The 13,339-nt window shown below is 49.3% G+C and overlaps 1 protein-coding gene across 1 annotated transcript in view; it reads right to left on the bottom strand.

The window, feature by feature from the left end:
- The window catches only part of LOC105550367 (xaa-Pro dipeptidase-like), a 128,948-nt gene that overhangs the window by 88,314 nt on the left and 27,295 nt on the right, over positions 1-13,339 (bottom strand). Inside the window, exon 6 of the mRNA XM_011995274.1 lies at positions 10,613-10,657. Within this exon, the coding sequence (XP_011850664.1) occupies positions 10,613-10,657 (45 nt within the window). The remainder of the gene's footprint in view (positions 1-10,612; positions 10,658-13,339) is intronic.

Genomic DNA, 13,339 nt, shown 5'->3' with positions numbered 1-13,339 from the left:
AAAAAAAAAAAAAAAAAAGGAAAAGAAAAACAGTCTATATGCTCTTGACGCTAGGAGCCTCCTCTTGAGGGAGGGCCTGGGCTTGTGACATCCAACCCAGAGAGAAGGCACTCCCGCCCCGATACATTCCTTAGCTCTGCATAGACCACGGTCATAGTGATCATAGAAACACAGTTTTATGGCTGTTTTTTTCTGTTGTTATTTTTTGGGTTTTTTTTTTTACCTTTTAGAGTTAATGTCTCCCCCGAAAACAGGTAAGATTTACTGGTCACATAAATGCAATGGAAATATTACAAACCCTAACAAGGAAACGCAACAGAAGTTGGGAGGTGAAGACGGGCTGGAGAAAAGACGTGTAGAGAGAGCAGGGCCCCATCTGTGCAGCCTCAGCTCACCCAGGGCAAAGGCAAGATAGGGTGGAAAGTTCACGGAGCAAGAACTAAAGGAGGCTCAAGTGTACGACAAGAAGGCAAAAGGAACCCGTGGAAGAACCAGCAATAAACATACGATGAAAAGCTGGGTGGGGGTGACAGAAATGGCCCAAAGAATTGGCTCTGGGGAGGGCTGGTGTGGAGAGAAATGGGCTGGCAGGAGTCGCTGGTTTCAAGATAACCTAGCTTTCCTGTACTGATTTTGTACTAGTGGCTTTTTAAACCAAGGGTACACACTGCTTTGATAGCACTTTAAAAACCTTAATGAGGTGCTGTCCATAATGGTAAATGTCCATTCATTCATTTCACATCACTAATAAGTAAGTGTCAGCTAGATATACCAGGCACCGGTGATGGAGTGGAGTGAAAGGGCCACGTCCTCCCCTAATGGAGTGCAGAGACCACGGAGAGAGGGATACAGTGCGAGTAAACACATAATGATGGAGTGGAAGGAGGGCTGCTAAGAGCAGGAGCCGGGGTGTCACGTGAGGGAATGATGGGAGAGGCATGGGCCCTTTTGGTTTGGGGCTGGTCACCCGGTGAGGGAGGTCTCTAATACTGAGATCTGGAGAATGGAGGTGGGCAACCCGGCTGAGTCCCTCTGCACAAGGCAGAGAGTTCCCAGTGCACCCCCTGGCCAGCTCCTTTCCCTTTACTAAAGATGAGCTACCTGCACCAAAGCTCCCAAAGGCCCACCCATCACCCTCACAAAGGGATCAACTCAAACACCCTCAAGATCAGCAAAGCTGGGGTGTCTGAGGATGCAGACCAGCACCCATCCCTCTGCTGGGAGCAAAGCCGGGGTGTCTGAGGATGCAGACCAGCACCCGCGCCTCTGCTGGGAGCAAAGCCGGGGTGTCTGAGGATGCAGGCCAGCACCCATCCCGCTGTTGGGAGCAAAGCTGGGGTGTCTGAGGACGCAGACCAGCACTCGCTCCTCTGTCGAAGGGCACCTCTCCTGCATTTCCTCTTCCTCCTCCTCCGCCTGGCCAGGAGCCCACCTGAGCTGGCCTCCATTGAGGCAGCCCAGAGAGAGGCCCCGAGGCAGGGAGGCGAGGATGATGGGGAGGCAAGAGGCCCGGTGGCTCTCCGACTCCCATCAGAGGCAGCAAGCCCTTGGGAACTTCACGGGAGCAGCCCACGCCAGCCAGCCGCTGACTCACACGGTCTCCACGATGCCACACAGCTGGGATAGCCAGTCATCTGTCACTGGGAAATGAGGTGGGCACCCTGCGGCTCAGCGACACCTTTCCAAGACCACAGAACCTTCTGGGGAAGGTGGAAAAAACAAACCCACAAGCCCAGGGAGACTTTCTCGAATGAACGCCCTTTCTCTCTGGCAGAGGCAGCCCTGAAGCCTGACAGTGTGCAGTTAATCATCATGAAGGTGCTTCTGATGCCGCCCTATGGCGGGTGTAGTCTCATTACCTGGGACCCCGCACTTGCCCCTGTCCCCAGAGGGTGAGAGCTCAGAGCCACGGGCAGCCAGCAGCTCAGGCTTCTGAGCAAGAACCCACTCGCAGTCCCTTGGGTGTCATTCCCACTGCCACCCTCTATGACGCCAGCCCGGGGATCCCGCTGTCAGGGAGCAGGTCTCTCTTCTCTCAAATGCAGCGATGATCACTGGGTGACAGCATGGGTGAGGGCCAGGACCTTCCGCCCTCCAACCCCTTACTTTCTCCTGGAGCTGCCCTCTACCTCCATTCAGCTTAGATCCCTGGCCCTTCTCTATGGCCACCACTCTTGCCAGTGCTGTAGACTCCTCCGCCCTGTGCCCGTCCATCCGCACGGGCTCAGCCTGTGCCTGCTCCAGGAACACTGAGCACTGCCAGGGGAAGTCAAGCACTGGCGATGGCCAAGCAAGGCCCAGTCACCTCGGCGAGACCCCAGCTCTGCCGTGAGCTGCAGAGGAACTCGCAGGAGGGCTACTCTCAACTTCCCGCACCTTCCAAAGATTTCTACCCCCAACTTCTGCCCCCAGCGGGAGCCACCGTGGATGAATGAATTCCACTCCTACTTCTTGGAGCGCACAGCAGCCAGCAGATGGGTCCACTCTCACCTCTCCTCCTCCAAACTCCCAGGACTCCCCATCCATCCTCTCCTCCCTCCCTTTTAAGGGAAGGTGCATCCTCTTCCCAAGCTCACACGCCCACCTGGGGATCCCAGCTCCAACCTCCACCATGCACCAACCCCTCCTGCTAGAAGCTCCATGGCCACCGAAACAGCTTCCTCTACAAGTGAAGAATCCTCCCCTCACTCGCCTCCTTCTCCTCTTCCAGCCAAGCCTCCCCTACGCTGCCTGCCGGGGCCCTAACAGTCCTTGCCTTGGGGGAGGAGGGAAAGCAGCTTTTGCATTCTATTTTGAACTTCCTACCCATCTCCTCCCCTCTCCTCTCCCCTCTCTGCTTCTCTCTTCACCCCCATCATGCTGCCAGCCCTCCCATCCCCTCCTCGCACAAGGCATGGTTCCCTCTGCCTCTCCCTGCTTTCCCTCTGCACCCACCTGCGGGTCCCGGGCGCCCTGGAGCTCAGTGTGCGAGAACCCCGACTGTGCCCCCATCTCAATGCGGCTCTGCCATCTTCCTGCTACTTCAGCAGAGACCCGGGTGTCATCCTAGATGCCCTCTCCCATCACATTCATCCGCCGCTTCCCACATCCAACCCATGGCCAAGGTCCAGGCCTCCAGCCCACCTGCCCCAATAGCAGCTGGGGATCTGCAGGAAATGCAAACCTCATCAGGCTTTCCCTCGCTTCCAGTGGCCTTTAGGTGGCCTCAGGATGAAGGTAAACCTCTAGTAGAGCACAACTCAGGTCGGTGCAGGCCATCTCCACCACTCACCCCACATGCTCTCCCAGCCTCCTGCCTCCTCCCTCCTCTGCCTGGAACTTGTTCCTGCCCACCTCCAGCTGCCACCCAAAACACACTTTTCTCGGGGTTGGAGACGACCCCCTTCTACCCTCCCACCCTGGGCTAAATCCCTTCTCTGTGTTCCCTGGGTAGTCTAGACAAATCCTCAGAAACCTCTAACACTTAGAATTCTTTTAATTTAAGTATCTTCTGAAAGGCCATATATAGCCCTGGAAGACAGGGTCCCAGCACCAGCACAGACACGCAGTAACTATGTGTCATCAAAGCTACCTGGCCTTCCACCAAAGCCAGACAACAGCTCATTTCCAACAAGGAGAGCTGATGGCCTCATTTCAAAGAGAAAAGGAGGCCTCTCCACCCAACCCTCACCAACCCATGGCAGCATGGGATGTTGCCAAACCGAGCGCAGCAGGGGCAAAGCCTCCCCAGGCTCCAGCAGCCCAAACTCCCTCTGCCACTGCCTCGTTCCAGTCCCACAGGTAGGAAGAGCAGCCCAGGGGTGACGACAGGAGCCCACACTCCCAGGCTCTCCACTCCGCCTCCCACTGCAGCTGGGGCATCCTCCTATGGTGATGAGCGGGAAGAGGTCATAATCTGCCAAAGGAGAAAGGACCACATCCTCCTCCCAGCAGAGGCGATAAGCATCTCTGCCGTCGAGGCCCAGGGACCTACTTGCTTTTCTAATCTTACTTTGGGGGAAGTAGAAAAAAAAAAATCAAACTGAACCAGGACAAATTATTCCACAAAGGCAGTTCTCTGATGAAACCAGCCTGGCTGGGCTTTGGCCTGGCCCAATTGAATCTATGCTTAAATAGACGTCTGCTGTGTGCTGGCTTAACCAATTATCCATAGGGCATTCTGGGCCTGAAGTCTCACCCAGGCGCCAGGCATAGAAGGATGCATCCCAGCCTGGCCTGGTTATCTCACAGCACAAACACCGGAAACGGTTTTTAAGATGACTGCAGAAAAGAACGGGATGTTCCAGCATTCCGCGCAGTTTCTCCCTATTTTCAGGAGGAATGCACCACGCTGAATATGATGAACCCATTTCCAGTGTTCTTGAGCATGAACAGAGAAGGACAAAAGGGTGCCCCAGCCTCCGTGGGTCCACTGGCCCCTGGAGTGAGAGATGCACGGTCAGACTCAGTCCCAGCCTTGTCTGCCCCGGGGCACGTGTTGGGTAGTTGTTAAAATATGATCTACTACAAGGCTGACACAGCCCCAAGAGAGGACAAAGGCCACCTCCTCCAGGAAGCAACAGAGAATCATGGCTCAGGACAGGATGACAAAGATGCCACCTAAGAAGTTTGAGCAGGCTGGGCATGGTGGCTCATGCTTGTAATCCTGGCACTGTGGAAGGCCCAGGCTGGAGGATCTCAGGCCAAGGCTGAGCCCAGGAATTCGAGGCCAGCCTGGGCAACACAGCAATAACCTGTCTCTACAAAACATTCAAAAATCAGACAGATGGCCAGGCGTGGTGGCTCATGCCTGTAACCCTGGCACTTTGGGAGGCCGAGGCAGGGGGACCACCTGAGGTCGGAAGTTCAAGACCAGCCTGACCAACATAGAGGAACCCCGTCTCTACTAAAAATACAACGTTAGCCGGGCGTAGTGGCACATGTCTGTAATCCCAGCTACTCAGGACGCTGAGGCAGAAGAGTCGCTTGAACCTGGGAGGCAGAAGTTGCGGTGAGCCAAAATTGCGCCATTGCACTCCAGCCTGGGCAACAACAGCAAAACTCCGTCTCAAAAAAAAAAAAAAAAAGAAAAGAAAAATCAACTAGGCATGGTGGCGTGCACCTGTAGTCTCAGCTACTTGGGAGGCTGAAGTGGGAGGATGACTTGCGCCTGGGAGTCCGAGGTTGCAGTGGGCCATGATTACAACACTGCATCCCGGCCTGGGCAAGAGCATAAGACTCTGTCTCTAAAAAGAGAACTTTGGGCAGAAGTCAGCTCAGGCTCTTTGGCCAGGAAAACACGTGCCAGGAGATGTGGGCACTGCACAGCCTCACAGAGAGTCCCCAGCTCATGGCCACGCTGTGGGCATCACCATGCCTGGAGGCTGCTCAAACAGACAGGGGGTGCTGCGAGGCAAAGGCTCCTACCCGATGTGGGCCTGCTCTCCTGCTACAGACCTAAAACCACAAAAACTAGATGAGGCAAAGATGTATTTGTGCAACCTTATTTTTTTCCTTAAATATTCACAAGTCACAGAACTGCCTCTGAGCGTTAAACCCTGAATTAAGATATCAATTAACTGAGGTCTAAACACTCCACTGATTAAAATAGTAGTGAGACAAGGATGAAGGATTTCCAAAATCAGCCTCTAAGCATCAAAGTGCCACCGTGTTGAGCAAAACTCATTTAAAGGGCCAGGAATTTCATCTCTCCTGGAGGTGGATGCGCAGGGAGTGGTTCTATTGGAGCCAGGTGGGCGGGAATTCAACACCACTGAACCCCCAACAACTATCCCTCCCACACTCCATGACCCAGTGATGCAAAGGATAAAATCCCACAGGGGAAGGACAGAAAGAAAAGAGCTGGTTGGAATTACATATCCTCTGGGGGATCAATCAATAAGTCCTCTCACAGAAACCAGAGCCATGAAGAAAATGATGGCTTAGCTCAGCTGTGAGCCGAGTGTGCCTGAAACCTAGCCAGACGGGCAGACGTGGGGCAGAGGTCCACCTCCATGCTGGACCAGGGCCTGGCCACGCCTTTCCTTCTGTCTGATGCTCCCACATCCATCTCCTGCCTCCTGGCGCGCAGTGACTCAAGTTCTCACTCTCACCTAGGAGTCCCACTTCCCATGTGGCTTTCTTGCTGGCGTAGGGTTAAATGCCTATTCATGAGGACACAAAGATGAGCAATGCTACTGGAATCCTTTTCACAGACACACCGAGAATTTAGGTCATCATCTACGTATCTTTTCTAATTTGGGACATGTTACCCAGGACGTAGAATCCTGGGGCATGTCTACCTGTGAACCAACCATAGCTTTCCATCTCCTGTGCACACGGAGAGGCTGGTGAGCAGAAATAGACACGTTACCCACCGCCTGATTAATGCATGCAGGACACTTTCGTTCTGTGTAATTAACAGCTCTAAAACCAGCGGATGACTCAATTTAACACAGTCTCGCTTAAAACCCAAGAAGGCACACGGCAATTGCTGACACGCCTGCTCTCCCCTGACGCTTCCAGAGGTACTTAACCAAAACCCAAGGCACTGAGGTATCAGGTGGTATGAAAGCATCTCCTTTTATTTCCCACCTTGCCTTCAGATCAATTTAATCGTCTGCAAAACAGTAAAGCAGAACCACAGCCTAAATTATGGAAGTAAGATGCCTGCTCTTTTGAAGTTTCAACTTTTGACCTTCACATTCAAACTGCACTACCCAGCACAAGAAAAGAAATTATCAGTTATGATCTCATGTTTGTGGGGAAGAGTATGATTATAGAGGAATTTACAGGAAATCAAAAAGGCGCTCCTTGAGAGAATGGAAAACAATAAAACAGTCACAGGAAGGAAATGAATGACAGCCGAACAAAAATGAGAAAGCGAGTTTGCCCGTGCTAGGAGAGGCTGCTTGCTGCCTTCCAATCAGACAGGCTCTGGAGGAACCCCATGTCCCCAGCCAAGCTGCCAGAGGGAGCTGAGGTGCACGTGGGTGCCAAGGAAGCCAAGCATCTGCCCCCTGGTCCTCCACCCTACCATACCCTGGCCCCAGCACAAGACCATTCCAAGGGCACTGGACCAGCAGTGAGCTGGGAGGATGACTGACACTCAGGCATCCCCACTCCACGGGTGCCCCCTCAGAGCTGCAAGGAGCAGTGCAAGAGCCTGGGTTCAACAGTCTGGGCTCAACTGGCATTTTCTTGGGCAAGTCACTAACTTCCTTGTGCCTCAGTTTCTTCATCTATAGCATGGAAATAACTAGAACACTTACCTAATACACCACAAATAAAATATCTTTAAATACAGTGACATGTGTCAAGTGCTTAGCACAACACCTTGTACACATGGAGTCTTAACAGGTGACAGTGTTATCAAGATGGGCCGGGCTGCAGCCTGGCTAACATGGTGAAACCCCATCTCTACTAAAAATACAAAAAGTAGCCGGGCGTGGTGGTGTGTACCTGTAGTGGGGAGGTGGGGGTTGAGGCACAAGAATCACTTGAACCCGGGAGGCAGAGGTTGCAGTGAGCCAAGATCATGCCACTGCACTCCAGCCTGGGCGACAGAGCAAGACTCCATCTAAAAAAAAAAAAAAATGTGCCAGGCTCGGTGCAATGGCTCATGCCTATAATCCCAACACTTTGGAAGGCTGAGGTAGGAGGATCTCTTAAGGCCAGGAGTTCGAGACCAGCCTGGGCAACATAGGAGACCCCGTCTCTACAAAAAACAGAAAAATTAGCTGGGTGTGGTGGTATGTACCCAGAGTCACAGCTACTTGGAAGGCTGAGGTGGGAGGATCGCCTGAGCTCAGGAGGTCAAGGCTGCAGAAAGCTACGATCCCGCCACTGCACTCTAGCCTGAGAGACAAAGTGAGATCCTGTCTCTTAAAAAAAAAAAAAAAAAAAAGACATGCCAGCACTTGACTGATACTCTCAATCTTTGAGCCTACTTTGCAAGTGAGGAAACTGAGGCTGGGTGAATCTTCATATCGATACCATGAGTTAGGTTTCACCATATCTCCGTTTTATAGATCAAGAAGCTGAGGCTCAGAAAACTCACGACTTCCTGAGTAGGGAGGAGCTAGGGCTAGAATTCACATGTGCCCTAGTTGATGGTTTCCTGTTATCCCCATGACCCTACCAGACAGAGAGGATGGTGAAGATATTCAAGACCTAAAGACAAAAGATGTGTCCCTGAGTCGTAATCTAACATCAGGGAAAGTCCACCCATTCCTGTTAATAAAGAACCTGCCCGCCGCCCCACACAGCATCCTTCCTTCAATGAGCCAGGGAGTGTGATGATCATGACTACCGTGGACCCACCGAGAATGACTGGGACCCGGGCTATTAAAACAAACCCCTGAGCAGCAGGGACGATGTGACATTTCTAAAACAGTTCTGCTGCCATCAACTGCCAAGTAAGTCCTTTCTGCTGCTTGCTTTAATAAAGTTGGGAGGTATGCTTACGACCGCGGGCTCTCGACCTCAAAGCCTCGAAAATGTCACTTGAATTAAGGCATGCTTCTTCGAAAGTGACGAATTAATGACTTATCCCTTAGGAGATGCGGGAGTACAGAACCCAGCTGTGGTCTCCAAGGCACCCAAGCTGTAAGCGACCACAAGGGAATGTCTCACGTGAGGCAGTGTAAGTGGACATGGCCCATTCTAAGTACCCAGGATTTATTCTTCTGCCAAATGGGGGCTACAGATAGGACAGGCTCTCTGGTTTCTCTTCAGATCCTATAAATCTTTTGCTTTTTACAGACAAGTCAGGCATTTATTACTTTATTTTTTTGAGACAGGTCTCGCTCTGTCACTCGGGCTGGAGTATGGTAGTACAATCATGGCTCACTGCAGCCTCGACCTCCTGGGCTCAAGCGATCTTCCTGCCTCGACCTCCCAAGAAGCTAGGACTACAGGAGTCCAATGCCATGCTCGGCTAATTTTTTGAAATTTTGTTTTTGTAGAGATGGGATCTCTCTGTTACTCAGGCTGGTCTCAAACTCCTGGCCTCAAGTGATTCTCTCATGTTGGTCTCCCAAAGTGCTGGGATTACAGGCGTGAGCCACCAGCTCACCTTTGTTACTTTATAAAAACAAGAGGTAACTGAACTTGAAGAACACCAGCCCTGTCTTCACAGAGGGTGGCTGTGAGGGGTGTCCGACCCACTGGCCTCTAACCCTGAGGGTGCAGTATTAGCGCCTATCATCAGCCCTCAGTTCTCCACCCCCAGCTCAGCCCTCTCTCACACTGGTACCCGCCTCAGACTCAACACACCCCAAGTCCCAGATCTGCCCTGGTATCTGGCCCTCCCAGTTGTCCCCATCTCAGTGACATACCACCTAGCTGTGCGGGACAAAAACCTGGAGTCACCTTCAACTCCGCCCTTCACTCACACATCACAACTGGTCCCTCCCAGGAGCTTTCCCTCTTGACTGCGGCCTCACCACTCAGCTCTGTCCTGCCTCTGCCCTCCACTGCCAGCTGGAGCCCCGCAACAGCCTCCTAACTTGCCACCTGTTCCCACACTTGCCCTGCAGCTGGGTCTCCAGTCTGAGGTCAAAATGATTTTTTAAAATGCAAACCCAATCTTACCATTCTCCTGTTTAAACCATTCAAGGGTTTCCTGTGTTTCCCATTCCTCTGAAGAAAAAGTCAAAACGGACACCAAGGCCCACCCAGCCACTGCCTGTCTCTCCAACTGTTCTCGGGCTCTGCTCCCTGGCTTCGCACTGGCCACACAAAGCCACCACCCTTTCTCTTGTTTCTGTGAACGAGCGGTCCTTTCGCCTGGGTCACTCTCTCCTACTCCTTTTTCCACAGCCAACGCCCATTCATCTTTCAGGACACCTCCTTGGTCCCAAGTTCTAAGACGAGGCGAGTCAGAGTTCCCAGCTAGACGGGAAAGAAAATGTGATCATACAGACTTAGGGTCAGATGTGAGTAGGCTACACATCTCCTAGGCAAGTGATGATCTCGCAAAGGCCTGGCCTCGCCTCTCCTCTACATTCTCAGTAAGTGCAGTCACCCATCAAAGAAAAAATGCCTTGCTGCTGTCAAAGAGCAATGCGATGGCTTAGGAAGAAAACTGGTGGCACACTGGGATTGGAGGGCCACTTCCAGGGCCCACAGAGGTGACACCAAGCATAAAACAGCTCACTTTGTAGGCAGCTAGTAGAAGCCAATTGTGCAGCAGGTAAGGGCTAACAGTATCACCACAGGAAGGAAGAAGGTGACAGAAGAATGTGTAGAACAGAATGCCACCTCTGTCAAGACACATGCGTGATGTGAGGAAAATGTGTTTACCTTTCTGGCAATGGGATTATGCGTGATGTTTATTTCTGCCCTTTTCGCTACCTACCTTATGCTGGAGCTATCTAAGTTTGGTTTACTTATGGTAGGAGTTTTTGTAAGATTGCAAATAAGTTTAATTGATGTTTAAGTGACTCATGCCCTTTCAAAAAGAGTACAGCCAGCCAACCAACAACAAAGAACAAGCAAAACAGAAAAGGCTATGGGAGAAGGTTCTGGGAATCTGCTTTTGGAGGGGCTCTCTGAGATGGTGTGGGCAGGGCATTCCATCCCCATGAGCCGAGCACAACAAACAGGCACGGCGACCACAGCCCGTACTCACCACTCAACGATCTCTGGGTGAAGAATGGTGTTGTTGACTTCGAACCTGTGGGGGGAAAAGAAACCAAGCCCATTAATCCAACAGTCTATCATGTCCCAGCAAGAACCACCTCATTCAAGACATGCACACATGATGAGGAGAGAGTCCCACACTTGAATTTCATGACTTCCTGACCCACGAAAGGCCTGTTGATCCCTTCCTGCAGCAGACCTCGCAGCCTGGGTCATGTCCTCCAAATGCAGTCAGTTGGAGAGTAAGCTTTATGGCTACAAAACACCAGCCCCGATCCCCACTAGGCAGACAGCATGGTCTCTTGTGTCAAGTACACCAAAATACACACAATAGGAGTACCAGAAGGAAAGAATGCAGAGAAAGCAAAAACCTCACCAATTTGATGAAAAACATTAACCTACATATCCATAAAGCTCCATGAACTCCAAGTAGGACAAATTCATAGATATCTACACTCAGACACATCATAATCAAACTGTCAAAAAAATATCTTGAAAGCAGCAAGAGGAAAGTATTAATAATTCATCACTTACAAAGGATCCTCAGTTAGATTAATAGCTGATTTCTCATCAAAACCTATGGTGAACAGAAGGCGGTGGGATGACATTTAAAGTGCTGAAAGAAAAAAAAAGTCCACCAAGAATTCTATATCCAGCAAAGCCATTACTAAAAAATGAGGGAGAACTAAAACATCCCAGATAAGCAAAACTCAATAGAATTTATCACTAGTAGACCTAACCTGAAAGAAAAACTAAAGGGAACTGTTTCAACTAAAATGAAAAGATACTACAGAGTAACTTGAATCCACATGAAGTGAAAGAGAGCACTGGCAATGGTAACCATATAGATAAATATAAAGACAGTATAAATGTATTTTTTGTTTATAACTCCTTTTCTCTCCTGACTTAAAAGACAACTAAATAAAGCAATAATTGTAAATCTGTATTGATAAGTACAAAAGGAATAAAGACGCAATCCACAGGCAATAACAACACTAAAGAAAAAGAGGAAAAGGAGACATCTAGGGGCAAGCTTTTGCATACTATTTAAATTAAGTTGACATTAATGCAAACTAGATTTTCAAGTTTAATAGTCAACTGTATCCCCATGATCAATAAGAAAATAGCCAAAACATACAGAAAAGGAAATGAGAAAGAAACCAAGATGTTACAATACAAAAACAAATCAAACACAAAAAAATGTAACGGAGAAAGTGAGGAGCAAAAATGTTATAAGACATAGAAAACTATTTTAAAATGGTAGAGTTTTTCCTTATCAATAATTACTTTAGATGTAAATGGATTAAATTCTCCAATTACAAGGCAAGGATTGGCAGAATGAATGTTTTTTTTTTTAATTTTAAGTTCAGGGTTACATGTGCAGGGTTCTTATACAGGTAAACTTGTGTCATGGGGCTTTGTTGTACAGATCATTCTGACGCCTAGGTATTAAGTCTAGTGCCCATTAGTTATTTTTCCTGATTGTCTTCCTCCTCCCACCCTTCACCTTCCAATAGGCCCCAGTATGTGTTGTTCCCCTCTACGTGTCCATGTGTTCTCATCATTTAGCTCCCACTTGTAAGTGAGAACGTGTGGCATTTGGTTTTCTGTTCCTGCATTAGTTTGCTGAGGATAACAGCCTCCAGCTCCATTCATGTTCTTGCAAAGGACATGATCTCATTCTTTTTTATGGTTGCGTAGTATTCCACGGTGTATACCATACCACATTTTCTTTATCCAGTCTGCCATTGACAGGCGTTTATGTTGATTCCATGTGTTTGCTACTGTGAATAGTGCTGCAGCGAACACACACGTGCATGTGTTGTTAGAACAGAACAATCTATATTCCTTTGGGTGTATACTCAGTAATGGGATTGCTGGGTCGAATGATATTTCTGTTTTTAGGTCTTTGCAGAATTGCCACGCTGTCTTCCACAACGGTTTAACTAACTTACACTCCCACCACCAGTGTATAAGTGTTCCTTTTTCTCTGCAACCTTGCCAGCATCTGTTATTTTTTGACTTTTTAATAAAAGCCAGGCAGAATGAATTTTTAAAATATGATTCAACTATATGTTCTAAAGAGACACACTTTAGATTCAAAGACACAAATAGGTTGAAAGTAAAAGGATGAGGAACGATATGCTACACAAACAGAAATGAAAATGGAACTAGAATTGCTATACTAACATCAGACAAAATAAGCCCTAAGATACAAAGTTTTACTAAAGACAAAGAAGGACATTTTATAACGATAATTAGGTTAATCCACAAAGATAAAACAATTACAAACATATGCACGTAACAGAGCCCTAAGATGTATGTATCAAAAACTAACAAAATTGGAGAGAGAAACTGACAATAGTTGGAGACATCAATAATCTACTTTCGGTAATGAATAAAACAACTAGACAAAAGATTAAAAAGGAAACAGAAGACCTGAACAAAAACGCGGTGGCTCACACCTGTAATCCCAGCACTTTGGGAGGCTGAGGTGGGTGGATCACGAGGTCAGGAGATCGAGACCATCCTGGCCAATACGGTGAAAACTCGTCTCTACTAAAAACACAAAAATTAGCGGAGCATGGTAGCAGGCGCCTGTAATCCCAGCTACTCGGGAGGCTGAGGCAAGAGAATCACTTGAACCTAGAAGGCGGAGATTGCAGTAAGCCAAGATCGCGCCACTGCACTCCAGCCTAGCGACAGAGAAAGACCC

This window comes from Mandrillus leucophaeus, unplaced genomic scaffold (genome assembly GCF_000951045.1).
Source record: "Mandrillus leucophaeus isolate KB7577 unplaced genomic scaffold, Mleu.le_1.0 Scaffold48, whole genome shotgun sequence".
Lineage (NCBI taxonomy): Eukaryota > Metazoa > Chordata > Mammalia > Primates > Cercopithecidae > Mandrillus > Mandrillus leucophaeus.
Note: the sequence above shows the minus strand (reverse complement) of the source record. Positions and strands in the feature narration are given on the sequence as shown.